The 26,029-nt window shown below is 33.9% G+C and overlaps 2 protein-coding genes and 1 long non-coding RNA gene across 7 annotated transcripts in view; 2 read left to right on the forward strand and 1 right to left on the reverse strand.

Moving 5' to 3' along the window:
• Nucleotides 1-26,029, forward strand: part of LOC124950028 — a 128,574-nt gene that overhangs the window by 84,004 nt on the left and 18,541 nt on the right. The window lies entirely within an intron of this gene.
• Nucleotides 1-26,029, reverse strand: part of LOC124950027 — a 129,424-nt gene that overhangs the window by 32,620 nt on the left and 70,775 nt on the right. For 2 of the 5 annotated variants that reach the window (XM_047496084.1, XM_047496083.1), the window contains 2 exons: nucleotides 10,715-10,944; nucleotides 5,243-5,349 (listed from right to left, as the gene is read on the reverse strand). In XM_047496084.1, coding sequence (XP_047352040.1) covers nucleotides 5,243-5,349; nucleotides 10,715-10,836 — 229 coding nt within the window. In that variant the 5' untranslated portion in view covers nucleotides 10,837-10,944. Of the gene's footprint in view, nucleotides 1-5,210; nucleotides 5,350-10,714; nucleotides 10,945-26,029 lie in introns of those variants that run through there. The other 3 variants (XM_047496085.1, XM_047496087.1, XM_047496082.1) reach the window with 3 other exon arrangements.
• Nucleotides 11,641-13,881, forward strand: LOC124950030. The gene is made up of 3 exons (XR_007101242.1): nucleotides 11,641-11,972; nucleotides 12,130-12,246; nucleotides 12,344-13,881. It is a non-coding gene; the product is annotated as an uncharacterized LOC124950030 (long non-coding RNA).

Raw genomic sequence — 26,029 nt, forward strand, 5'->3', positions numbered from 1 at the left:
GAAAAAAAGAAAAAGGAAGAGAGTAAATGGATAGAGGGAGAGAGAGAGAGAGAAAGGGAGAGAAACAGAGAAAAGGAAAAGGAACAAGAAATAAAAGAGCAAAGAAAAGGATCCGCGTTTTCTCATTTTTTGTTTTTTCTTTCTCTCTTTCTCTCTCTCTCTCTCTCTCTTTCGTTATACATTCGACAAAATGGAATTCTTTTCAGGAAATCGTTGTTGAGAACATCCGGCCCTTTTTTTGACTATTTCCCCGAGAATTCCTGTGAATAATGAAAAGGGGTATTCGAGTCGGTGGCTTCGTAAAGGAGATGTTATTAGATTTTTCGACTTTCCATGGCTCACTCTTTCTTTCTCTCTCTCTCTCGCTCTCTCCCTCCCCCCTCTCTTTCTCCCTCTACCATTCTTCCTTACAAAACTATCACTTCCGGATTTTTAAACGCGTTCACTCATACAATAGCCGAATAGTGAGTTTATTTCATCTTACTTCGTTGTTCTTTGCCGTGTGCTATTCAAAATTCATTTCATTTAATTTAAAGAAAATTTTAAACACCGAATGAGGGCATATTTTAATATATTATATATTTTAACATATTTATAATACTCGAAATATTAAGAAAAATGATACCTACTATAATAAATTCTATACGATAGAGAAAGAGATAGAGAAAGAGAAAGATATATTGAATTTATTTTGTTTATAATCCAATTCATTTATTGGATCAAGTAAATACTGGAAATCTAATAAACAGTTGAATCCCGGAGAAGATAAATCTCCTTGAAAGATCATATCCTCCGCTTAAATAACGCTGCTTTTCTCGTTAGTTTCCCTGAAGCGTCGTATATTCTACATTTCCAACACATTTCAGGATCTCCTGTTAAAAACGAGATGGTCAACCGTCGCCGTGCTGTGTGTACTAGGTAATGTGGTTGTCCAGGCGTAATACGTCAACGTGACGATTACATATTACACGTGTCGCGTTACGTGCCAAAGCCAGCCGACACCTCACGTGTCGCCCGCAAATCCATTCGACGACACACGTGTCACTTATTGAGAAACTTGCGTTCGACACTGTTACAACGCGAACGCATCCGTCGACTTTGCCAATCACCATTAGAAGAATTTCAAGTTCGTTCAACATTATAACACACAAACACACGCGATTTAAAATTACAATTGCAACTATTATGATCATGCGAGTGATCAGAAAAGATAGTTTGCAAAAATTGAATAGATCTTTTCATTTTCTTTTTTTTTTTCCTTTTCTTTTACATTATTTTAATTAATTAATTCTATGTATGCGATACAAACACGCTTTCCTAATAATCTTACTTGAAATATTTTCGAAATTAAAACAAATGTCTACATTAAGACTATTTCATTTCACGAAATTGTGAAAAATTCAATATTGCATGGTCCAGAAGGAAAAGAAAAATATATAAAGACAAAGATACTCTTTTTCTATCTCCTTCTTACTATTACGAAGCAGGATGGTATACGATTATCCTTGGCCGCGGTTCGTGAAGCAACCAGCCAGGGCTGGAGATCCCTTGGCACGCTTAAGCTCTCGGTTCGATGTCTTGTTACGGTAATCCGCGCTTAGCCGATTGCTTACGCAAGCGACAATGCGGCGCGATCTTAGGCGAAAATCTGAAATAACGGTGAACTTCGTATACGTGCTTGTTAACTTCTTCCTCTTATTTTCTATAAACTTTCGATTCGATCGACGGTTTATAAAAAATATTTTCGATGAGTTCCTTTGAAATTTATCATCAAGATAATGCATGATAAGTAGTTAGATAATCTTCACTAATAAAATAAACTTTTATATAGATCATTGACGAGGAAATTGACATAATCAATAATGAACGATAAAAATAGTAAAATTTATGGGACAATATAGTTATTAAAAATTCATGCCAATATATGAAAAGTTTTCAAGAGTTATCGATGATAAGTTTTTATCGAATCGTATTTTATTCGATCGACAAGTTATGAAGTAATTCTCCCTACACTTTCAAAATGACGAGAGACCAAGTATACGTGTTAGCTTCTGAAGTAGTCTCTTTACGAGCCCTTTAGGTAGAAAACTATTACGACAGGTAATATGGAAAATTCTACTACTTCAGCTGCTCTCTACTACTTCTCTTTAGTTTTCGGTATATGCGGAAACGTACCATTTTCATGCTATAATACTTAGAATAAATCAAATCTCGACGTGAATAGGATAGTCAAAAGCACTCGGTACAACCAACGAAGTCAACGAGAAAAGCTCGCTATCTTCCGAAAAGATATAACGAATTGCACTGTTGGCTCTCTCACGTTGCGTTCTGACGCGTTTTCCCGTTAAATACTGTTTGCACTCTGCTCGAGGATTATGGAAACGTCAAGAGCGACGGATAAACGATATAATCGGAAGAAACGAGCTTCCATCGTAAAACTTTCGAGACTGCGTTCGCGTAGATATGCGATATATAACACCAGGGATCGGTATACTTTAGAATTATGATATTTTACGATAGTGTACAACAGTGTTCGTATATTTCTCTATAAGATACCAATTACATCGTACATTAGAGTACAAATAGAAGAAATGTAAAATGAATTTCGAAAAGTTGTAAATAAATTTATTCTCGATAGTCGAGCTTACGTGTGAATAATTTGTTTTTCTTTCAAACTCAATGAAATCTGAGAATATACTTTCTATATTTTGAAGTGTTTGTAATTAAATAACTATTTCGTCGAAGATTTTCCTATAAACGTAACGAAAGATTAACCCGTTTGGAAGCGATTTACGAAACGTGTGTAAGCTTTTTCGTTCTTGCAACGACGCATTTTCTACGATCGTATCCAATTTCCGCAGACTGATCGCGATCGTTTTAATTGTTCGATACAACCGGGAATACTCTCTCCGTACGATCCGATCGATCGAACGTACATAGGTACTACCTAGATACCTTCGTCGTGGCCATGGCGTATCTTTAATCAGTGAGATTGCAACTGGACTAAACAATTACAACGGTGTATCGGCTTGTTACCGATATCTACTGAGCTCTTGCATGCATTCACAGCACAGCTTGCTCCCCCCCCCCCCCCACCTTCTCTCTGTTTCCCTCTCTCTCTCTCTCTTTCTCTCTATATATTTACGTACTCGCCGCGACAATAAAAAAGATAAAAGCACGTTGCCAAGATAATGCAGTTACGATATTGGTAACCTGCCGCGACATACAAGGGAGACCATGTCGCGAAATTCACTACTCCACTATACCGAGGAAAACTGATACGTGTTGCCTTCTCTCTTTCGTATTTTTTCATTAAGATCGAATTACACGTTGCGATACAGTGAAAAGTCTAAGAGCAAACAATGGAGAACTAATAATGCACCATTAATGAAAAAATTAAATTTCATTTTCTACGCCTAATTATTTTCGATGCTTTTTCATTATGTATTATAACGCATCTACATAAAAAAAATATCTTTCTAATAATTTTAACGATTCTACAATCTTTCTTACTGTTTTGTCTAAGTACAAATATTTGAATTAATCATTTGTAAAACGTATATGGATAAAATAAAGCTTTTTTTCTTTTTTCTTCTTTTTCTTCCGTTTTTCAAAATAATTTAATATTTTACAGAGTAAAATTATTTTTATCCCGTTATTCCAATATTCATTTGTTTCGTAGTTATCCAAGAAAAATTTTCATATGCTTCAATAATACGATTAATCCTTAATCTAACAAAACCGAACACGCGTATTTAATGCGCACCGTCCAAGTTCGAAGCGTTTACTTATTAAAAATATATTAGTGAATGTTCGCATTAGCAACAAACCAACCAACGGAACAACCTGTTGCAGTTAAATGCTATATAATTTTTTTTCTCAGATATAATCTCTCAACACACATGGCAGTTTATTCTTCTTTATATCTACTGAGCAGATATCTCTTCATGTATTTATGTCCCACAAATATTTACATTTTTATGCGAACTTGGATATCAATTGTTTTCATTTTTTCAACAAGTTACGAATATCTATTTCCTTTGAGATTGATGCCATTGCCCAAAGCTATTTTACAAAACATAAACTGTACAGGGGGAAAACAAAAAAAAAAGGAGGAAGAGGGGAAGTAAGAAACGAAATTGCATCTCGACGCAATTTTCGCGAAGTAACACGACTGCCCGCATTTTTCTATACGAAAAATTAGGACCAATATCAATTGAATTCTCTTCCTGACGTGGCGAACGATATTGTACAATGATTTCACACTTGTTCATATTCAACGATCAAAAAAAGAACTTTTGATGGACGCCGATCGTGATCGTGATCGTGATCGTTTTCGTTATGCCCGTCAAAAATTCCCTAGACAAAGTAATGAAAAATTGTTTGATAAGTCGGTCGAAGCTCAATTCTGCTTCCAATATCAAAACACTCTAACATTATAAATCGTGTTCCATTCGTCACCGCAAAATTCTGCCATTGAAGAATTCATCGTCGATTATATTAATGTCCGTATGATGTGTATGGCTAATGAAATAATCAGCGACAGCGATTTGAACAAAAAAAACGATAGATAAATAGATAGATAGATAGATAGATAGAGAGAATGAGAGAGAGAGAGAGAGAGAGAGAGAAAGAGAGAGAGAGAGAGAGAGAGAGAGAGAGAGAGAGAGAGAGAGAGAGAGATGAGAAAATGAGAAAGCGGTGACGCGCGATGCCCGAGATGAAACATGGACAACGTTTTGTTCGTTTGAACGATATAGAACGAGGATGCATTGAGTTTGTATGAGTGGATCGGAAAAATCGACGGCTTTGAATGACGTTGTTCACTTTTTTAGTGTTTCCGTATACTATAGCTAGAATACGGAAAATCAGGGTCCTGTAAAACGATATCGACATTGTTCGAATACTCGAACATGAACAAAATTTTATTGAATCGAATCTATTTAATGAATCATATCGAATAGTATTTATAGCATACATACGTACATATATAGGATGTACTATGTAATTCGATTATCTAAGTTATATTATTAAAAACAACAAATTCTATTCATATATAAATAAATGTATATGTATATATATACATGTTTGAAATGATAAAAATACATGGTACATCCTATATATTTTACATCCTATATATATATGTATATATATATATATATATATATATATATATATATATATATAATATTAACCAAATGATAACTTACAAGGACTGCACTTGTAAGCGACCTCGACGTACTTTGCAAGACCAGGACACGGATCTCCTTGGAAGGTCTTCGGGCTTGTGTTGAATTTACACTGCCTCTTCTTCTGACACATCTCGACGACCGTCTGCAACAGTGAGTACTAATGCGTCATTCAGATGACCCGCTCATTTTATAGTGGGACGCGCTTCCATAAAGTAAATAATTACGGTAAGTAGTGGAAATGGAAGATAACGTGGAATCTCTGTATATGTACATATAAAAGAAAATTTATATATGTACATATACTGAAAATAAGGTTTGAAGAGATACATAATATTAATATCATATCCACAACGGCAAAATTAAATTTTAATTGGAAACAAAGATAATTATATATTGGAGTATAATGTGAGAGATCGATTGCTGAAATATAATCTTAAAAGTTTTAACGAAGGGAAATTCAAGACATCGAGAAGTGGTCCTGCGATGAAAAAAAAAGAAAGAAAAATAAAAAAAAAAAAAAAAAGAAAAAGTGAGCGAAAAAAAAGAGAAAGGAAGAGGAAAAAAGTGAGAAGGAGTTTCAAATAATGACGTCACGATTTTTAATTAAGAAAATTTTTTTCAACGCGGTTATTCATTAACTATGCGAAAAAATAAAAGAGAAAATTGTTTCTATCAAAGCGAATATCCTAGTTCTGACCGAGACGAGTTCGCAACATTAGATACTTCCTCTCTCATAAACCACGATCATGGCACCAGCTATCCATACGGTGATTGTTTCGAATTCCTGAAATTCTGCCTTCACCGGAAATTTGTGGAAGCTTCGATCGAACGAATCGCGCAGCTGCAAGAAGTTTAGAAGGTACACGTAAGGATGAAATTAAATTTGCCCGATCGCATAACTGCAGTTGATAAGGACCATTCATTTACCATACTTCATGCTAATGGCAATGACTTCTTTTTTTTCTCCCATCTTTAATAAGGTTACATTATTACATAGATAGATGTACATACGTTTTTATACATTCGTGTAAAATTCAAACAAAAAATGTATTTTCTTTTCTCGTTAATTATAATTCCGATGCGAAATGTAAGTACGTACTTTTCGCATTTTCCAACGTGAAATGAGATTCATTGGGAAATCCTTTAACCAATATTAATTTTAATAAAATTCCGTCTTACTAAAATAGCTAACTGATATTAATTAGGTAGGTACGTATAAAAGAGAGAGAGAGAGAGAGAGAGAGAGAGAGAAAGAAAAAGAAAACGAAAGAGAGAGAAAGAGAAAGAGAGAGAGAGAGAGGAGAGAATTCCGGAAACTTGTTAGGAAATATAAAGGAAGAGAGAAAGACGAGCTTGACTGAAGATATTATCCTTAGCTTTCGCCTCGTTTAAGTCGACCATCCATCCATCTTTGTCTAATGCAATGACGATCCAATCATTGAAATTCTCGAGTTTAACTTCGGAGAGAACAGCTCACTATATTTCGCACACCAGCCTGAGGAGTCCCACAGGAGAAATCGATTTTCGGTACGTCGGTGAACTCGTAGTTACGATACGTACCACCAGGCAACCCCTTTCCAGATCAATCTATCCTATTCTGGACGGGCACCTAGCTCGCTCGTTCGCGCACCTACACCGTGTTCCGTTAATTCGTTGCCTAATGAGTCACTTGTCCATCCCTCTCTCTATCGTCTCTCTGTCTATTTCTCTCTCTCTCTCTCTCTCTCTCTCTCTCTCTCTTTCTCTCTCTCTCGTCTCTCTATCTATTTCTCTCTCTCTCTCTCTCTCTCTCACTCACTCACTCACTCACTCACTCACTCAACCTCTTTCTCCTTCTCCCTCACTCAGAAGACGATACTCTGTCGGTCATTGTACTAAACAAGTCCCTAATTCCTCAACTAACCTTCTCCGATCTTACAATTCGCGAATACACGAGCAACAAAGATGTTGTAGCATTTTCCTAAAAGAAAGATAAATGGAAAGAAAGAAAAAAAAAAAAAAAAAAAGATAAAAGAAAGAATATCGAAAAATTCGACAAGATCCATAAGAAAATGATTCTTTATTCGATAAAGGTCCGATTTCCTCGCTCTAGGTACGGTCTTGTAAATGCCGATTTAATTTAGCGAGCATCCTGAACGAATTACGAGATTCGAATAGCTTGCTTTTTTTCTCCTTTGTCTTCGAGCTTTCCATACTATCTCCTAGGAGCACCACCATCACCACCATGACACCGGTAAGAAAAATTCTCTTTTCCATATCTCAAATTTTATCAACTTTTCTTACTCAAGCAAATGATGCCGGAGAATCCATTTGTAAAAATTAAAAGACAACTCTCCCCCCCCCCTCCCCCCTCTCTCTCTCTCTCTGGCCGTCTTTAGTTCACCGGTTCTAACTTCTTTCCACTAAGTTTCTTTTTTGATTTTATTCTTTATTCTTTTTTTTTTTTTTTTTTTTTTTTTTTTTTTTTTTTTTTTTTTTTTTTTTTTTTTTTTTTTTTTTTATCCTCTGTGATCCTTTAACGAGATATTTACATACGCCGTGAATTAGGCAACTGAAAGAATAACGAGTCTACGTGAACAGAAAGGAAGGAGTGAACTTGATTAAACTTTGAATTTGAAAAAGAAAGAGGAGATAGATAGAGAGATAGAGAGAGAGAGAGAGAGAGAGAGAGAAAAGGATGGTTAAAAATGAGAAACGATAAAAGAAATAAAGAGTATCTATGTACAACGAAACGTGAAATATGAGATCAGTGGAAGGACAAGAATATCTTTTACTCGTTCAGTGGTTGCTCATACGGATTTTTCTATTGTAGTAAGATGGCTAACTTGTTACCGTCATTGCTATCGATTTATATCGCTGTCCGAAGCATTCGCGATTACGCGAAAAGATCGTGTTCTTCTTCGTAACTCTACAATTCCTTTCTCCTTCTCCACCCATTCTTTTACTTTATTTAACAATATAAGCTACACTACACACATATTCTCCCTCTCCCTCTCTCTCTCTCTCTCTCTCTCTCTCATCTTTTCTCTTGAAACTGTAAGCTTTTATGTATATACAGATTTTTCTCAATTTTACTTCTTGCTTTCAATTGGCAAAAATTCTTTGAACACATATGTTGTTGTTTTTGATATAAAAGAAAAAAAAAGAAAAAAAAAAGAAAAAAAAAATAAATAAAACAATCCTAGTGTCATCTAACTTAGTCATTAAAAACCTAAAAACTTACAAGTAAATTATACTTATATAGATTGAAAACAACATGCTGACACAAGCGAATAAAAAGGATTCTTTACAAAACGGGTACTCACATCACTCACACTCGTACGTTTTTCTTATGGGAAAGCCAAAGAAGAAGAAAAAAGATAAAGAAAAGGAAGAAAGATCTATCAGCTTGAAAGGCCAGAAAAGTGCAAAAGTACAGGTCAGAGAGTGCAAGAGCACGAATCGGCTGATAGCAAATTATATGTTCGGTGGAAAATAGATAAATGGAAGACTAAAATAGAGAAGGAAAGGAGAGAGGAGAGAGAAAGAGAGAGAGAGAGAGAGAGAGAGAGAGAGAGAAAAAGAGAGAAAGAGAAATCCATAAAGACGAAGATAAAAAGAAAGAGATAGATAGGGAGAATGGTAACTGACCTGAAAAAAAAAGAAAAAAAAAAAAAAAATAAAAAAGATACTCCCGTATTTCATCGAGCGTGGAAACTGACAAACTCGTTTGAAAAGATATGCAGCGGCAAGTATAGCTCAGAGCCGAGGAAATCCACTCAATTGCGAATACATTGGCAATGGGAAGCACGTTTGCCAACGGAAGTACGCTTTTCTTCGTTTAACCGGCTCGAATAAACTTTTATTTCTTTCTTTCTTTCTTTCTCTCTCTCTTCCTCTCTTCTCTTCCCTTCCCCCCTCCCCCTCTCTCTCTGTATCTCCTTATTTCTTTTTTTCCTATTATTATTCGTAGTCACCGTTTTCGAATAACGTCGAGTACCTATAATCGAATGTCGTTGGGCGACTTTAACAACATCTATTCTTACGATTCACCATGGATATATAATTCATTCGTAATTTTCTCGAAAATTGTATTGTTTTATCGTGCCTCGATTGAAAAATAAAAATAATTGTGCTCGTGTAATTTATATTCGTTGTTAGAAACATTGGACAATAAAAAAGAAAAGAAAAAAAAAAAAGAGAAAAGAGGAAATAGCCAAGGTTTTTTTATTCTTCTCTTTCATTTGTTGTTCTATTATGAAGTGTATTCGAAAATCAAAATAAATATTGTGAATAAAGTATAACACCATATCTCAGGAATCATTCAGTATATATGAAACGAAAAATTATTTTCCCCGAAGGAAATAACTTGTCCTCATGTTCTTTCTCCCATTTCGGACTTTGACGAAAAGCGAGTCCGAGTAAAAAGTAAATTTTCCATAAATAGAAAACGAACGAAACTAGGAAGAAAAAGTTTAACACGAAACGGAATAAATAAAAAAAATTCAATTTGCATTTGGCAATGAGATGCCTAATTGATATGTTTTTTCACATCGTAATTTCTCTACGATCCTTTTTGCCTTGTAAAACTTATTTAGAAGCTAAGCAAATCCTAGCGATCAAAAGTCAACTTACAAATGCTGGAAGCTGGAAGTTAAAATCGAAGTTAACGAGCGACGCGTGGACGACCATAATGACTTTAATCTTCTGAGCCAGATTATGTAGCTTTTAATAGAACCCTGAATCTTCTACTGTGAACTTTGCTAAAGAATTAAACGTATTATTGACTATCTCGATAAAATTCTTGAGTATTTGAACATAAAGTATTCATGCTTGACTTTGTTAGAAAAATTTGCAAGATATGAAAAAGAAAAATGTGAAAGAGAAATCGAGGTCGATCGAGATACAACGATAAAAATGAAATTATTTCACGGAATTCTTTTCCAAGGATCGCAGGGTGCCAAAACTTGTGCGTACGTAAGCAAAGTTTACGAGGCGTGTAAGGAAGATGACAAACTTGCTTGCCACGCTTCAGAAAACACCTATGTCTCTCTCCTCCTTTTGGATACGAAATCGACGAATAAAACCTTCATGGAAGAACTCGAATTTTGAAGGAAATGGATCTAACAGAAACGAACGATTTCTCATAGAAATAGAAATGAAATATTTGAAATGGAAAAAGTTACGAATCGTGGGAGATTATAAAAATAAATAAATAAATAAACAAATAAATAAATAAATAAATAAATAAATAAATAAAAATAAAACAAAAAAGAAATAGAATTAAAACTCATCCAACGATATAAACTAAATGAAAAATGGAACGCCTCGATGATAGATTAAAACTGAATTATTGAAACATATTTAATTCTTCGATAACCCAAATTATGAGTCGTAACTTGTAAATAACGAAAATAATAAAAGAATAATAATAAAAAAAATGATCGATCCAAAGAATGATGGATTTAGTGTTATAAAAAAAAATATAATCAAATCTTTCTTTTCTATCCAAAATTCGTGTTCCAATCAACGTTGACACGTACCTGTAAAGAATCCGGCAATAAGCACGTGTCGTTAGTTTGCTGATGATGATCGATGGCAAAATTAGATGAGACGTCGGAAGAGATGCCGCATCTTCCTGGTCCATTCGCAACAGCTCTCCCATAGCGCGCGAGCGCGACCGATATCGTCGTGCCGGGTGGACACTTAAGTGTCATCGGTTCCTCGTCGCAGGCTGCACGCTGATAGGTCTTCAAGGTACCTGCCAACAGGGCTGTTACGTTATAAAGGGCAATGGTCATCGATATAAAGAAGAAAAAGTGAAAACGAAAAGAAAATGATTAACAAAGAAAAAGAAAAAGAAACGTAAAGGAGATAAATAAAGTAATAGAAAACGAAGGAAAAAAACATTAAAAGGATTGGAAGATACAGAAAAGAGATAAATAAATAGGAAGATATAGGGGAAGTGTCGAAAGGTAAAAGAAAAAGAGAAAAAAAAGACGAAATCAGGTGGCCACGTAAAAAGAAGAATAGATACGACATGGATAGATAGAAATAAAAAAAGAAAGAAAGAAAGAAAAGAAAAAAACAAGAAAGTAGATATATCAAGTGAGAAAAGACAATGAAGAGAGATAGATGGATAGACATAGATTCGAAAAGAGTGAGTATGAGAGAAAAAGAGTAAGTATCGAAGACCGATCGACGAGCCGTAGAGTGCCGTCGCCGCAACGGCGATCGATTCAAGGGGATTCGGGGTAATTAACGAGTGGATCAATCGGGATTGGTTCGCGAGACAAGAGGAGGATGAGAGAATGAAAGAGAGAGGTAGAGAGAGAGAGAGAGAGAGAGAGAGAGAGAGAGAGAGAGAGAGAGAGAGAGAGAGAGAAAGGGACAGAAAAGAGGGATGTGGGGTGTATCGATGACACGGATTCAGCCGCGAAAGCACCGTCGTTTCGTTTGCACGCGTTACATTGGCGTATCCGATGAGAAGGGTTGGTTGGTGGCGGTGATGGTGGTGGTGGTGGTGGTATAGAACGAGAGAGGACGAAGAGAGAGAAAGAAAGAGAGAGACAGAGAAAGAGACAGAGAGAGAGATAGACAGAGACAGATAGAGAGTGTGGGACGGCACGAGTAGACGTCATTTGTGGGATTTAGTGCGGAGAGCGTCCACGGCAGTTCGGCACGATCGAGTTTGCATATGGAACCGCGGCCGTTTCGACGTACATGCGAGAAATTGACGGGTGTGGTGCCGATAGGAATAACGAGTTTTTGGTTTAAATAGAGAAGACATACGTAAAAGTCGTAAGTTTTCATTGTTTAAAATATTTCCATATGGGTAGAGGAAAAGATGTAAACGATTAATAAGCGAATGATTATGTATGCGTCAGAGAAGTTGATATAAGTGCATAGTGTTTCACCATCACCAAAGATAATTAATGTGATATCAACGATGCCCAAGGTAACCATCACCGGATATGTCAGCCAGAATTCAGCGATCGATCAGTCAGCCATTGGTGTATCATCCCAAGTATATGGAAGAGAGTAACATGGAAAAAAGAAAAAAGAAATAGAGATTGTTAGTTATATTATAATGATTATTACAATTATGTGCTATTTATAGCAAGCGATTTACTTTCACAACGATATCAATGATAACGATCCTATTTTATCAGATATCTTCACTTTGTTCGACCTCATTGGTTAACGACTTGTACCTGCAAAAAAGAAACGCGAAGAGAATGAACGAGAAAGGCCAAGAACCTCCGAACCGAACGGATTTCAAAAGGATCTTCGTCTTTATTAACGCGAAAGGAAAAAGGAAGTCTTTGTTCGTTACAGAGAATTCGCTCGTTTACTGGGTCAGCTCCGGTGTGACTCAAACGCTAAAGAGATAACGACCTACTCTGGATTAAGACGAACTACTTTAGATTTTTTTACAAATATTAAATTCTGTACAGAACGAATATAACATGATACATGACAAGTGCTCATAAATTATATAAGCATACAATAATGAATGTAAAAAAAGACACAAGAAGAAAATAAAAGAAAAGTTAATGTTTAATAAATATAAAAAAATATTCTATACATTACTATTCCTTCTAATTTCACCATGTCTTTAAATCTTCGATAATCTTTCGAATATTTTCATTGCAATTTCTTCAAGTAGAAATAATATCATTCGTATTCAACGAAATCGTAGTTCTTATCGTTTAATTGCTTACGAATGAATCGAGAATACTTTTAAATGACCAGTCAATTAGTCTTGAACCGTTCGATATCTCGATTCGTTTTCTATTTCTTGAACAAAAAAGAGCAAGTTAGGAAGTATTTCTACGGAGCACTGCTGAAGACTAAATAAAATTGTTCAATAGTTGGCACATAACCGATGAGAAAAAGAATTCGACGAGTTTTCACGAGTATGAAACTTTGATAATGAGCTGACTCATTCGCAAAGTAATAGATTTGAATCATCTAATTACATCTTTATATTTCATACATGCTGTTGTAAAAATATTTCATTAAACATAAATTTATTTGAACTTCGTACAGGCAGGTAAAATAAATTATTATAGGTGAATAAAAATTATTCAAAAAATTATTTCAAATTTCCCGATACACAACTATCGACAAAACAATGAACAAATAAGTCTATGCATTTTCAATAAAAACAATTTAAAATTATCGACGATAAAAGACTAATAATCCGATTATATTTAATGAGTATCATTCTTCCCATGTTATTTTATTATTTGATGTTAATCGAATTATTGTAAGAGTTATTATAAAAATGAATTAAGCGAGGAAAATATTCTCCGATACTTGTAAAGCTTATTAACGATAAAATAAAAATTACGACTCTTCCTCGATTCCTATTCATAAAATGTACTTCATTAATTACCTTTCAAAGTGTACAAAGTGCATAGAATTCATCATACGTTCGAAAAAGTTTGTGCTATATAGTCGATATTCTCCGAAGTTTCAAAACATCAATCGATTTTTGTCTTTAATCTACAAATTTGCTATTCTTGTTCACATTTACTTGAGCAAAGTCGTCAGAATATTGTTAAGAATAGATATAGATAAAAAGAGAAAGAGAAGAGAAAACGAAAGTAGAACGATAAATTCGAGCGTTTGTTCAGCTGCTACGACTTTATGAGCTCGATTTCCTCTTAATCAAGATAAACGTTATATGTACGAAAGAGATATTCTGACATATCTTATTCATAAACAAATATATTAAAATTCAACTTCATTACTGGAATCTTAATTCGCATAAGGATAGATATTTTAAACCTGTTTGCTACATCGGTGGATACAAATAAAAAACAAGTATTAGATATACTTAAGAAAATGTTAGATGAAAGTATTGAAGAAGAATATAAAGAATAATAAAAAAAGATAGAAAGAAAATTTTCTCGATAAGATAAAGAAGATTCTTTAAAAGTCATTTTGTTTGGATATAAAAGCGTGGACGGATTTTACAGATGACGATGGCTCTGAGTTACTTCGCTCGTAAGTTAATCCAAGTTCAAAGGGCACTCGAAACGGAAGCTTACGAGAGGATTAAAGTGACGTCGTTCGGATCGATGTTACTATGTCGAGAAGACTGATGTAAACTGATAACCAAAAACGTTACGTAAACACACATACATACATACATATACACATACAGACACGTACAATGGGGAATCGGAATAATTAAATGGAATAATTTTGAAGAATAATAGCATGGATTATCAAATAGGTAATAGTAGTAGTAGTAATAGTAATAGTAGTAGTAGTAATAAAAAGGAACGGGAAATTCCGACGATAAAGGGCAACGATTCGCGACGAGATTTTCTCGGATTCCTCCGCAACGAAAAGCAAGTCCTGACCCGTTTATAAACGCGAGAAAGGTAGTAATGTTAGTGTTGGTGATGGTAGTGAGGATGGTTGCTCTATGTCCTCCACATATGAGGTTACCCATTCCTATTCGCCTTTTGCTATGGAACAACCAAAATCCGGAATCGTTGCCAAGTTTAGAAAAGTCTGTCGTTGCCGTCACCCAGGGTAGCGGTGTACACAACTTTGGCCATTTCCTCCTTCATATCATCTCTTCCCGTCGTCGTCGTCGTCGTCGTCGTCATCGTCGTCGTCGTCGTCGTCGTCGTCGTCGTCGTCCTCGTCGTCGTCGTCGTCGTCGTCGTCGTCGCCGTCGTTGTCATCGTTGTCGTCCACCAACGGACCAAGTACTCAAACTTTTTTTCCGACACTATTATGGTTAAGTAATGCGGCTACAAAGTGTTTTCTCATTGTCCGAAAGATTTTGCTTAATGTCGACACGAACTAGTATGCCAGTATAGACATATTAGGCATATAGTGTAATATATATAGATATTATATATATTTATGTGTATTTTTACACATGCTAAGTGAAATACATGTCTTTGTAGGTATTCATTTATATACTTTATAAATAAACGATAATCATATATGATTTAAAAATATTCAATAAATTCCTCGATCCTGAAAATTCTCAAACTCTGATTATCCTTCATGTACAGAATATTATTACATTTTTTCATTGCTTTTTTTCTTTTTTTTTTTCCTTTTTTAAGTACAGTTAAAAAGAAAGTACTAATCTCGTATTACGGCAACCCCTTCTTGATTAGAAACGAGTTAGTCTCTGAAATTCGCATTACGACGCGCACACACTTTCGTAATTGCACTTCCGCGAATAAAATGGTTTATCCTATTTCATAATGGTGAAACTTTGCGTACTGGTTAAGAGTACTCAACGTATACGACAGTAAGAACCGTGCGTTTGTCGAGATTTTACAAAAATTCCATTTACAGTATACACGGTTTTAAAAGTTCGCGATTGAAACGACGAATATGCGTGGGATTATTGCGTTGCTTTTATTTCGCGATTACGTTGAAAGCTTACGAGGAAAGGATATTTTCATGTGTAAAAGTGAACTTCACAAAAAGTTTCGTAATATAATATATTAATAATATTCGTAAACAAAAAAACTAAAAGGATTTCTATAAGTCCGGTAATTAGTTGTCTGATAATTAATTAATAATTTAGTCAAATCGATTAATTCGAAACATTATGCTTACTCGCAGTGAGCTGCGGTATTATTAATAATACAGATAAAATTAATTCGAACAAGAAATATTTGCTTTTAAATCAGCTATTTGGTATTGTTATATTACGTTTTTTAAATATCGCTCATTATATATATATATATATATATATATATATATATATATATATATATATATATAAATACACACACACACACACACATTTAAATAATAAATTATACATAGGTATATATAAAAAAAAGAAAAAGATAAATTTTCGAAACATTGATAAAACTCATATCATATTTATGAGGACATTTCTGTTTTTCTTTTTTACGAGCCCAATTAATCTGTCAAATTTTATTATACAATTCTGAAATACTCAGTATATACATATATGACATCCTCGGTTAGGAACACCAATGAAATCTTTCGTTGGGTACCAGGTCGGAACGACTTTTTTATCTCAGCCGGACCGAATGGAGAAAATCCGGATAATAAAATTAATGGAGCAGACGTCTAACCCTCGACTCTAAAAAAAAAAAAAAAAAAAAAAAATAAAATAATAAAATAAAAAATAAATAAAAATAAACATAGGCGCAGTAATCGTTTTCTCCTAACCTTTTTCTATTTTCTTTCCTTTAAACTTAAAATCACGCTGTAAACAGGAGATCTCTTTCTCTCTCCCCTCTTACCCTTTGGAACGGACCAAACACTATAGGAAAAATTTGTCGAAGGACACAACACATAAAGAATATAATTTCGTTAAAGCGCACGATATTCCGGATAATTACATTTTTCCATAAAATACGTCTAGTTCCGCTCGTTAACAAACTTAATTGAACTGGACTGAACGTGTAACAAGGTTAACCTCGGTATTCTTTTTTATTTTTTCTGAAACAATATTACCACTTACATTGTTTCTCTTTTATTGTGGCAATAAATGCAACATTTGTATGACAAGACAAAAAAGTTGATCGAATCGTTCGAAAAAATTTATGCAACAGAAAGAAAAGAAAAGAAAAGAAAAGAAAAGATAAGAAAAGAAAAGAAAAGAAAAGAAAAGAAAAGAAAAGAAAAGAACGAATAAATAATTAATTAATTAATTAATTAATTAATTAATTAATTAATTAATTAATCAATGAATTAACAAGACAATTGTTACTTCAAAAAAAGTATAGCGTTCGAGAAGGAACAACCGCAGTTTTAAATTTCCAACGACACCGACGAAACCGACGGCTTACGCGGTTTATAAATTGATTAAAACCGCTTGTAGAGTAGAGTGAACAGGTAGAAGGGAAGGTGATGGTGGGGGAATGATACTAAACGAAGAGGGTAAAAAAGGGATGCACCAATGCGCTTTATCGTTCCGTTGTTCGCCGGTCATAAAGTCCATTTAAAAAGCGATACTGTGCGATACGGAGGACTCACCGGTGCGAAAAATAGGGCGCGCGGACGTTCCGCATCACCAAGATACTGTCGAAGTTCCTGAAACGATTACAAAGCGTCACACTTTTGCCAAGTTCGCTATAAGTATGTCACGAGAATAAACGAGCCATCTGATAAACGAAAGGAACCTCAACCACACTACGTTCGTCGATCCAGTTTTATCCTTTAAAAAGCTTTGAGATTTTATTGATTCCAAATGAAATCGTGTTTCCCAATGGGAAGTCATGATTCCTTTTGCCTCTTTACAAGCTGCGACGAGTCCTTCTCTATTCGCAGATCAAATTGGAAATTCGATTGTTGTTTCTGAAGTATAACGATCATGAAATCTGACGCTAAATCGTATTTACTTTGTGGCGAGGAGGGATGGAAGATTTTCAATAATGACTCAAATCAACGAAAAAACGATTATCTCGTCAATAATATCGATATTTTATTTATGGAAAACTTTTATTCGTAAAATTTATAGATAATATCGTTTATCGAGCTATTAATAAATGCTTTTTTTATCTGCCATGAATTTTTCTTAAATCCTCGCTATTATACAATATTTCAACTATCGAACAATTCCATTTTATTGATTTTATTTTTCCTGATAAATATATACGTATCAAATTCTTGGTACGTATACTTGGACTCAATTGATCGGCGAATAAACAATCTGTTTTTTTTTATCATTACTACTCACAGATGTAAGAATATTCGGCATACAATAAATTCCAAATGATAATATTTCAAGAATGATATCTTCGTAACCTGTAGATTGATTGGAAAAGATGATATGATGAATTATTATGATATTTCGTAGATGCATATCTATTTCGTAGATGCATATCTATGTATAATAAAATATTCAATAGATTTTTCCCTTTTTACATCCGACTATTAATAGCTATCGATATAAACACCTAGATATATACAATTAATACAAAATATATGTACACGAACAAAATTGATATGTACATATATATATAACATAAACATTGAATTTCAAGTACGACATTCGCTTTGTACTTTCGATATCTTTCATCACTTTCAAATCATATAAAATCATATTAACCGCGAAATATTATAAAAAAAACGCGTTTATATAAAACTGATCCAATTGAATTTACTTCTTGCTTACAATTTAAATAGTTCAGCTTAATTAAAATAACAATATGGGAATTGATAATCCTACAACGTTATAAAATTATGAAAAAAAAAGTAACAGAGAGAGAGAGAGAGAGAGAGAGAGAGAGAGAGAGAGAGAGAGAGAGAGAAGCAGAGAGGGAAAGAAGGAAAGAGAGGGAGAGGGAAAGAGAGAGAAAGAAAGAAAAATTTTCGCGTTCAAAGCCAGATTTACGAAAATCAAGTCGAGCGAATTTATGTACCATGTTGATGCGCAGCCGATATGAGTCGACGTTCGATTCGGAAACAATGGAATCGTCAATTAAATCAAAAGATCGGAACGTCGATCGTTTTGAAACGTCGATCACGACCGGGTGTACGGGTATCCCCTCGTTATTTTCAACGACTTGACAATAACATGGACGAGTTCATGATATTTCGCATAGTATTTCGACACCCAATAATATGCTCGGAAAATTGTCAAAACTTTGTTATTTATTTATCGATTTATCGAGTATCTCTCTTTCTCTCTTTCTCTCTCTCTCTCTCTCTCTCTCTCTCTCTCTCTCTCTCTCTTTTCTTCTTTGTTCCCCCGTATAAAAACAAATTAAGAAAAAAAAAAAAAAGGAATAATAATCCTTTCCATGCTGTATGCCTTTTAAGTGATGATTACTTTTTGTCTAAAGTCGAAGTTCTAAGAGGACTAACTAAATTCTCAAAGTTATGTAGAAAGGCTTGAAATCTAGACCTGATCAAAGCTCGCTCTTTGAAATTCCCTTTTTGACGTAATCCATTCTCTTTTTCTCTCTTTCCTTTCTATTTCTGTATTATAATAACTTTGAAGAGATTCTTTTTACTCGAACAAAGTCGCACTGATTTTTCCACTCCTCGCATCGTCGAAGTATCTTCTTTTATCATCTGAATGATACGTAACAAGGAATGGAATACGTTAGATCCAATATCTCACGAACACTGCTAATTATATTTTAATTAGATCTAAATTTTTAAAAAGGAAGCTCGATTACTATCCATTTTATTCGATTTATACATAACGCTTTATTCATTCACGCCTCATTCTATCACAAATTGAATTTACGCGAAATCCCTTGTCAATTTCATCCGTTTCAATTCGTCATTTTGAGAGAACGAGTTTGACAATTGTTATTCTAACTGTATTAAAATATATTATATCATATGTATTATAATGTATTATAACATATTTAATATATATTATAATATATATTAAATAATATATAAATTAAAAGAAAAAAATATTTATAATATAGATATTGTTAATATAGTGTTCGATCTTATTTAACTATTTATGGTGTTACGTGTATTTGACTTAAAAAGAAATTATACTAGAATGTTTGCTATTTTTATATATCCAATTATTGTATATAAGTACACATAGCAAATATATGACATAAAATATACATATGTTCGAATAATCTTCAATTCCATTTCGATGAGAGGTAGTATGTATTAAAGTATTCAAAGATCGATGCTCAGATCATATATGTTCCGTATAGAAAGTAAACATATAGGTACCTCCGCAGCAGGATACTGCGGCCAAGAGAAGCAGTCTCGAGCTTATGCGGTCGGTGCGTTCATCTGTGAAGTCGCGTCTCCCATGAGTCGGCATTAAATAACGAGCCAACGCGTACTTCGCTTTATATTAACGTATATAAGCAGTAACCGGGAGAGCACAAGGGTAACATATTCGCTTCGACTAGAGAACCTAGCTAGAGAACGTATGCAGACCGACGTGGATTCCACAAAGTTCGTACGAGTTAACGTCAGCAACTCGTTAATGCGAGAAGCGAGATCAATAAAATATTTCGATCTTGTCGATATACGTATGTAATTATGTATGTAGATATAACCGAAAAGAAACATAGTAAATATATATATATAATAAATATATATATAATAAATATATATATATAAATATATATATATGATAAATATATATATATAAATATATATATATATAAATATATAAATATATATATATAATATATATATACCATGTATATTAATATATATACTATATATACTAATTATTATTATTAATAATAATAATAATAAAAATGATAATGATAATAATGATAATAATGGAATCAATCAGTTCATTAAAAATTAGTATTTGTATTTTTGACGAGAGAAAAAAGCTGTGTATATATATACACACACACACAAATATATATATGTGGATATTATTTATATATATATATATATATATATATATATATATATATATCGAGTAACAAAAATATTAGGACATTATAGTATATTTAAGTAAATCGGTATATATTTCAATTGTTTATGAATTAAAAAAATTTTTTTTTCCTTTTATGTATCACTAATTGTGATTAACAAAAATGTACTATTTGAGGTATCTATATTTAGCTATTGCAATTTTATACACATCATAAGTGAATCATTGTTTGAATTTCATGTATATAATCAATATATATACTAATCAATAATAGTAATAATAATAATAATAACAACAATAATAATAATAATAATGAAAAAGATAATAATAATAATGATAATGATGGAATTAAGCATTTCATTACGAATTAATATTTGTATTTTTGACGAGAGAAAAAGCCATATCAAACTACTACATACTTATTTTTCTATATATCGTTTGTATTTAACGTCATCTTGTAAACAAAAAGAAAATTCGTAGTTCGGTCTACATATTACTTGTAATGCAATAATAATGGTACTAATAATTAGTAACATTGTAAAAAAAAAACTCTTAACAAAATAATAGTAATAAACATTAAATAATAATGTTAATAATAAAATTACCCAGGAAACTCAAGTTCTATTTCTATTGTAGAAGAATGTTATGTTTACACTTGGAAATCCTTCACGCACGACGATCAGAGCAAGACTGCCCAAATAAACATCGAAGTCATCGGTGTTTATATATTTGATGTTTGATAATCAAGATACAAGCCGACTCTAAAGAGTTTCGATTACTCAAATATTTCTTTAAACGTATCTATTATTTACCTAATTAAAATTATTTCTAATCGATTATTACAATGTTCTCCAAATGAATAATTAAGCAATAAAAATAAATTTCTATTTTTAAAAATCATTAATTTTCAATTTCTCGTAAATTTTTAAAATCCTGATTTCCTAAGTTCGAATAAAATACGAAAGGATCGACGTCGATCTTACTTGGAACGTAGCGGCGAGTGCTACGAACGGAGAGGGTGCTTTACACCTCACAGCTTCTCTTCGATAGAAAATCTTGAGGACTTGATCTATATAGGTGATAAAAGCGTGACGAGGAATATATTGCTAGAGAACGAAGCTGAAACGTAGGAGAACGTAAACGACAGATGGAGATGAATGTTGGAAAGCCATCCTTCCTTGTCGATTTCTTTTTTTCCCTTTTATCGCAATGAATAGAAAAGAATATAACCTCGATTTCATCCTGTCTCTTCGTAAAATCTATATTATGTAATGAAAAAAAAAAAAAAATAAATCTCTCTGATAGTTTTTAATTCCATCGTATGATAAAATGCATTAAATAGAAATAATTTAAATAGAAGTCATCCATTATGTCTCGCATATTAAGATTGGTATACCGTATAACATTCGAATGTGACTATTCGTTTAGTTTATGAAAACACATGGTGCGTTCCATTATTCGAGACGACACACGGTAGAGGACTCTGAAGATAGAATGGGGGAGAGAGAGAGAGAGAGAGAGAGAGAGAGAGAGAGAGAGAGAGAGAGGACCATGTGTTTGCTGCAAGATAAACGGATTAATGTGATGAATGCGTATACATTATGATCATATGTATTCTACTCCTACTTATAAAGCGCTTTTCTTATCTTACGAGAATTCTTGAAGAGGGTTTGAAACATTAGAACTCGAATTTTCTTCGTTTTACCAACAACACCGGTCTTCTCTTTTAACGAAATCACTCACTGCAAGTCGTGGAACGTAGGTAAGTGAATACATAAGTATAATAGTTATACATGTGTATGTTAACTTTTAGCAAAAAAGTTGATACGTGTTTCACACGTACTCCCCAACATTTCGCATAATTATTCCTTTTTCGTCCACGAGAATCCTCGAGAAGTTATTGCAAGACGAGACTCAGTAAAAGTCGTTATGGAACTTTTCGTAATTTCCTTTATTTTTCATTTCGTTAGAAAAGAAAATAAAAGAAAAAAATATAGAAAAACTTGTTAGCGATTTATAAACGAAAGAAATCTTAATAGAAGGAACGTATAAAAATGTAATTAACAGATTATCCAAATGAAATTTTCGATCTTACTGGTTGAAAAGTATATATATATATATATATATATATATATATATATATATATGTATATTATACATAAATAAAGAGAGAACGTAGTCGCATTAAACGACCCCGAGATATCCTCACGTTCATGACAACGATGATACGCAATTTCAAGGGAAAATGGTTTCCTTTGGAGAGAAATATCGCGTAGCTCGTGCACGCAAGGAAAATTACAAAGCCGCTTGGTTGGTCGTTCGTTCGTTCGCTCCTCTCGTTGTCCCTGTCATCGCTGTACGTACTCCTTTCGTCGTTACTGCAATAGGAGAGAAGAGAGAGCAAGAGAGAGAAACGTCATGACGTTCATGGAAAACGAGCTTAGATAATGAAACGGCAATTAATGATAAAATTTAGGTCAACAAAAGAAACGTTAAACGTTTCTCTCGCATATTTTCAAGATAAAAGAAAGAAAAATAGAAAGTGATAGTTAAATGGCCAATAAAATAGAAAAGATTGAAAAATTTTTTCTTGAACTAAAAATAGTATAAAATATGTTGTAATACTTTGATGCGGTCGACGGCACCTGATTAAAACCCTTTCTTTCGCGATGCTATCGTACAGGGAATTAACTTAAATTACACCTGTTACAATAGACGACTTGGCAAGGGTAAGTTTCGGACAAATACGTAACAAAAGAAAAAGTGAATAAGAGGTAGAGGAGGAATGGAGGAAAAGGAATAGAGACGAACGCGGTTAAAGAAGTAAGCGAGCGAGACGAAGGCTGGAAAGTCGTAAATAGAGGAACAAGAAGGGGAGAAAGAAGAAGGAATAAGAAGAAATAGAAGAAGAATAGAGGGGGAAGTGGGGGAACTTAATTAAATTGTTTTTAAAGCACAGCATTTACGCGAATGCTTCTATGAATATTAAAGTCTCGATTAATTAGTTTCTCGAAATGCGAGAAAACGTTCCTCTCCTCTTTCTCTTCTTTTTTTCCTTTCTTTTTGCCGTTCGAGTTGTACTTAAGAAAAACTTATTTTCGAATGACTTCGAAAGCGTTATGAGAAAGAAGAGTTCTTTTATCTTTCCTTTTCTCTTTTTTACATTTAAGAGGACGATTACGCCCACAATCTTAACCGTCACGAAATTCGCGAATTTCGGTGAAACGATCCGTTCCTCTTGATAAAAACTATATCTACCTATTACGTGGCCTCGTCATACGAGGTATCATTAAACGCCCACGTAGACCTATTAAATTTCCTCTCTTCGGTTTGCACACATACATATATGAGCATACACACACGTCGTGTGATCGCATCACGAAGATCTTACCTCGTTTCGTTGCTACGTACACACCTATGTATGCAACAATATCTCGTCGAGATATATCGAGAATAACGATCGAATGCAAATTCGTCGATTATTATAATCGACCTGCGTATTCGCCATTGTATCGATCGTTCTGAGTTTTACATGAGCATGCGAGAGAGAGAAAGAGAGAGAGAGAGAGCAAGAGAGAGAGAGAGAAAGAGAGAGAGGGAAGAGAGAGAGAGTTCCCGAACATGTAATATCGTAACACGTCGCGTTTAATAAACTCCGGCTATTAATCATCGACAAGTTTACGAACTTTCCTCGATATTCGAGCTGGCGAATCGTCTTCGTAATCGCTGCGTAGTAATTATCGAACAACCGCCTCTGTGCCGCCTTTCTTTTAACCTTCTGATTGATGACATCCCGTAGTGACGCGTAAAGTGCAAAATTCTGCTTATCCTTTTGTTAACCGGCTCATCTAATAATCGGAAATCCCTTCATGGAAAATCATCTTACAAAGAGACAACTTTGTAACCAAGATAACGGTTTCATCATGATCGATCCCTTGCAATGCTACATTGATGCTTTTGTGATCGCTCGACTCTAAAGCTTAATATACACGTGTCTTTGATTAGCAATTTCGATCTATGGAAATAGCATTAAGTTCGTTACCAAATGGTTACGTAGTAAATATATATATATATATATATGTTTGTGTAGTTTATTAACATTATTGACAGACTAATACGAAATTTCACCCTACACGTGACATTCACAGTGACATTGTCTCATGAGATCTTAACATAACTGTAATTGTGTAAACAGAAATAGACAAATTTCAATTCGACTATCTTAACGCTTCATCAAATCTCATTCAAGCATGATTGTTCGTGTAATTGAGAAGATTTATGGATTATCAATTAAATTCCACGCTTGAGCGCGTTGAATAGCAAACAGGGCAAAAAAGAAAGAAAAAGGAAGAAAGAAAGAAAGAATGAAACAGAGAAAGGAGAGAGAAAGAGAGGGAGAGAGAAAGAGAGAGAGAGAGAAAGAGAAAGTTAGATAAAAAAAATCTCTAACGACGTGAAAACAGGATTCTGACACCCGCCTCAAATTTTCGATCGTCAAACCAAACGAAACGTGGTAAAATTTCACAAGAAAAAAATTCAAGAAAATAATCGTCCCGCCGAAGGAATTATTGCGTTTTCCAACGTGCGTGGAAAAATAATCATCTGTATGAAGATGAGAGAAAAAATAGACAGAGAAAGATAGAGGGACAGGAAGATATATAGAAAGAAATGTGTCGAGGGCTGTAAAACGACGACGTTAGATGATAATGTATTCCAAGCGGAAGAACAATAACTCCGATAACGTATGGAGACATGGTCGGTCGTTGGAGTTAACTTTTGAAACTCCTGACTGCGTTGTCGCGGCCGCGGTTCTTGTGGTTTACGTCGTCCCTCTACTGTCATAGGCGAATGCGAGCTCATGATTTATGCTAACAATAATTTACGAGCTTTTCTCTAACTTGTCGCGAAATCCGTATCTTCTCGTAGGTGGCATCAAACGCTAAGGAGATGTTTTTATGTTTAATGAAGAAGCCCGATTGTTTATAGAATGAAAGATAAAGAGGCAAAGAGAAAGAGAGATAGAAATATTTCAGAAATTACACAAATTATAATAAAGTTAAATATCAAATAGAATTTGAAGGATCAAGTTACAAACAGCAGTTCAGTTTAATTATAAAGCAAATCTCTTAATGATAAACAGAAAGTGTAGTAAAATATATATATATATATATATATATATACTTTTCTAGATATTGAGAAACCAAGAGAAGAAGAGAACGAAAAAGACAGAAAGAGAGAAGGATAGAAGAAAGATGGAGACACAGAGAAAGATAGTAGAAAGAAAAGAGAGTTGAGTACGCGGCAAGTTTCGGATTCGAATCGAGTGAGACGTAGGATAACACGAAAAAGCGATTACGGTGGTGCTTTAAAGGAGAGAAAATGCGTTGTCCTTGGGAATCTAGAACAAAAGTGGTGAGAGAACAACGCATTCTAGTGACCACGAAGGGAGTTCATTTCTTTTCACGTCGTCGATCTTGAAGAAGAAGGGTTGCAACATTGAAAGATTTCC

This window comes from Vespa velutina, chromosome 6 (genome assembly GCF_912470025.1).
Source record: "Vespa velutina chromosome 6, iVesVel2.1, whole genome shotgun sequence".
NCBI classification, from domain to species: domain Eukaryota; kingdom Metazoa; phylum Arthropoda; class Insecta; order Hymenoptera; family Vespidae; genus Vespa; species Vespa velutina.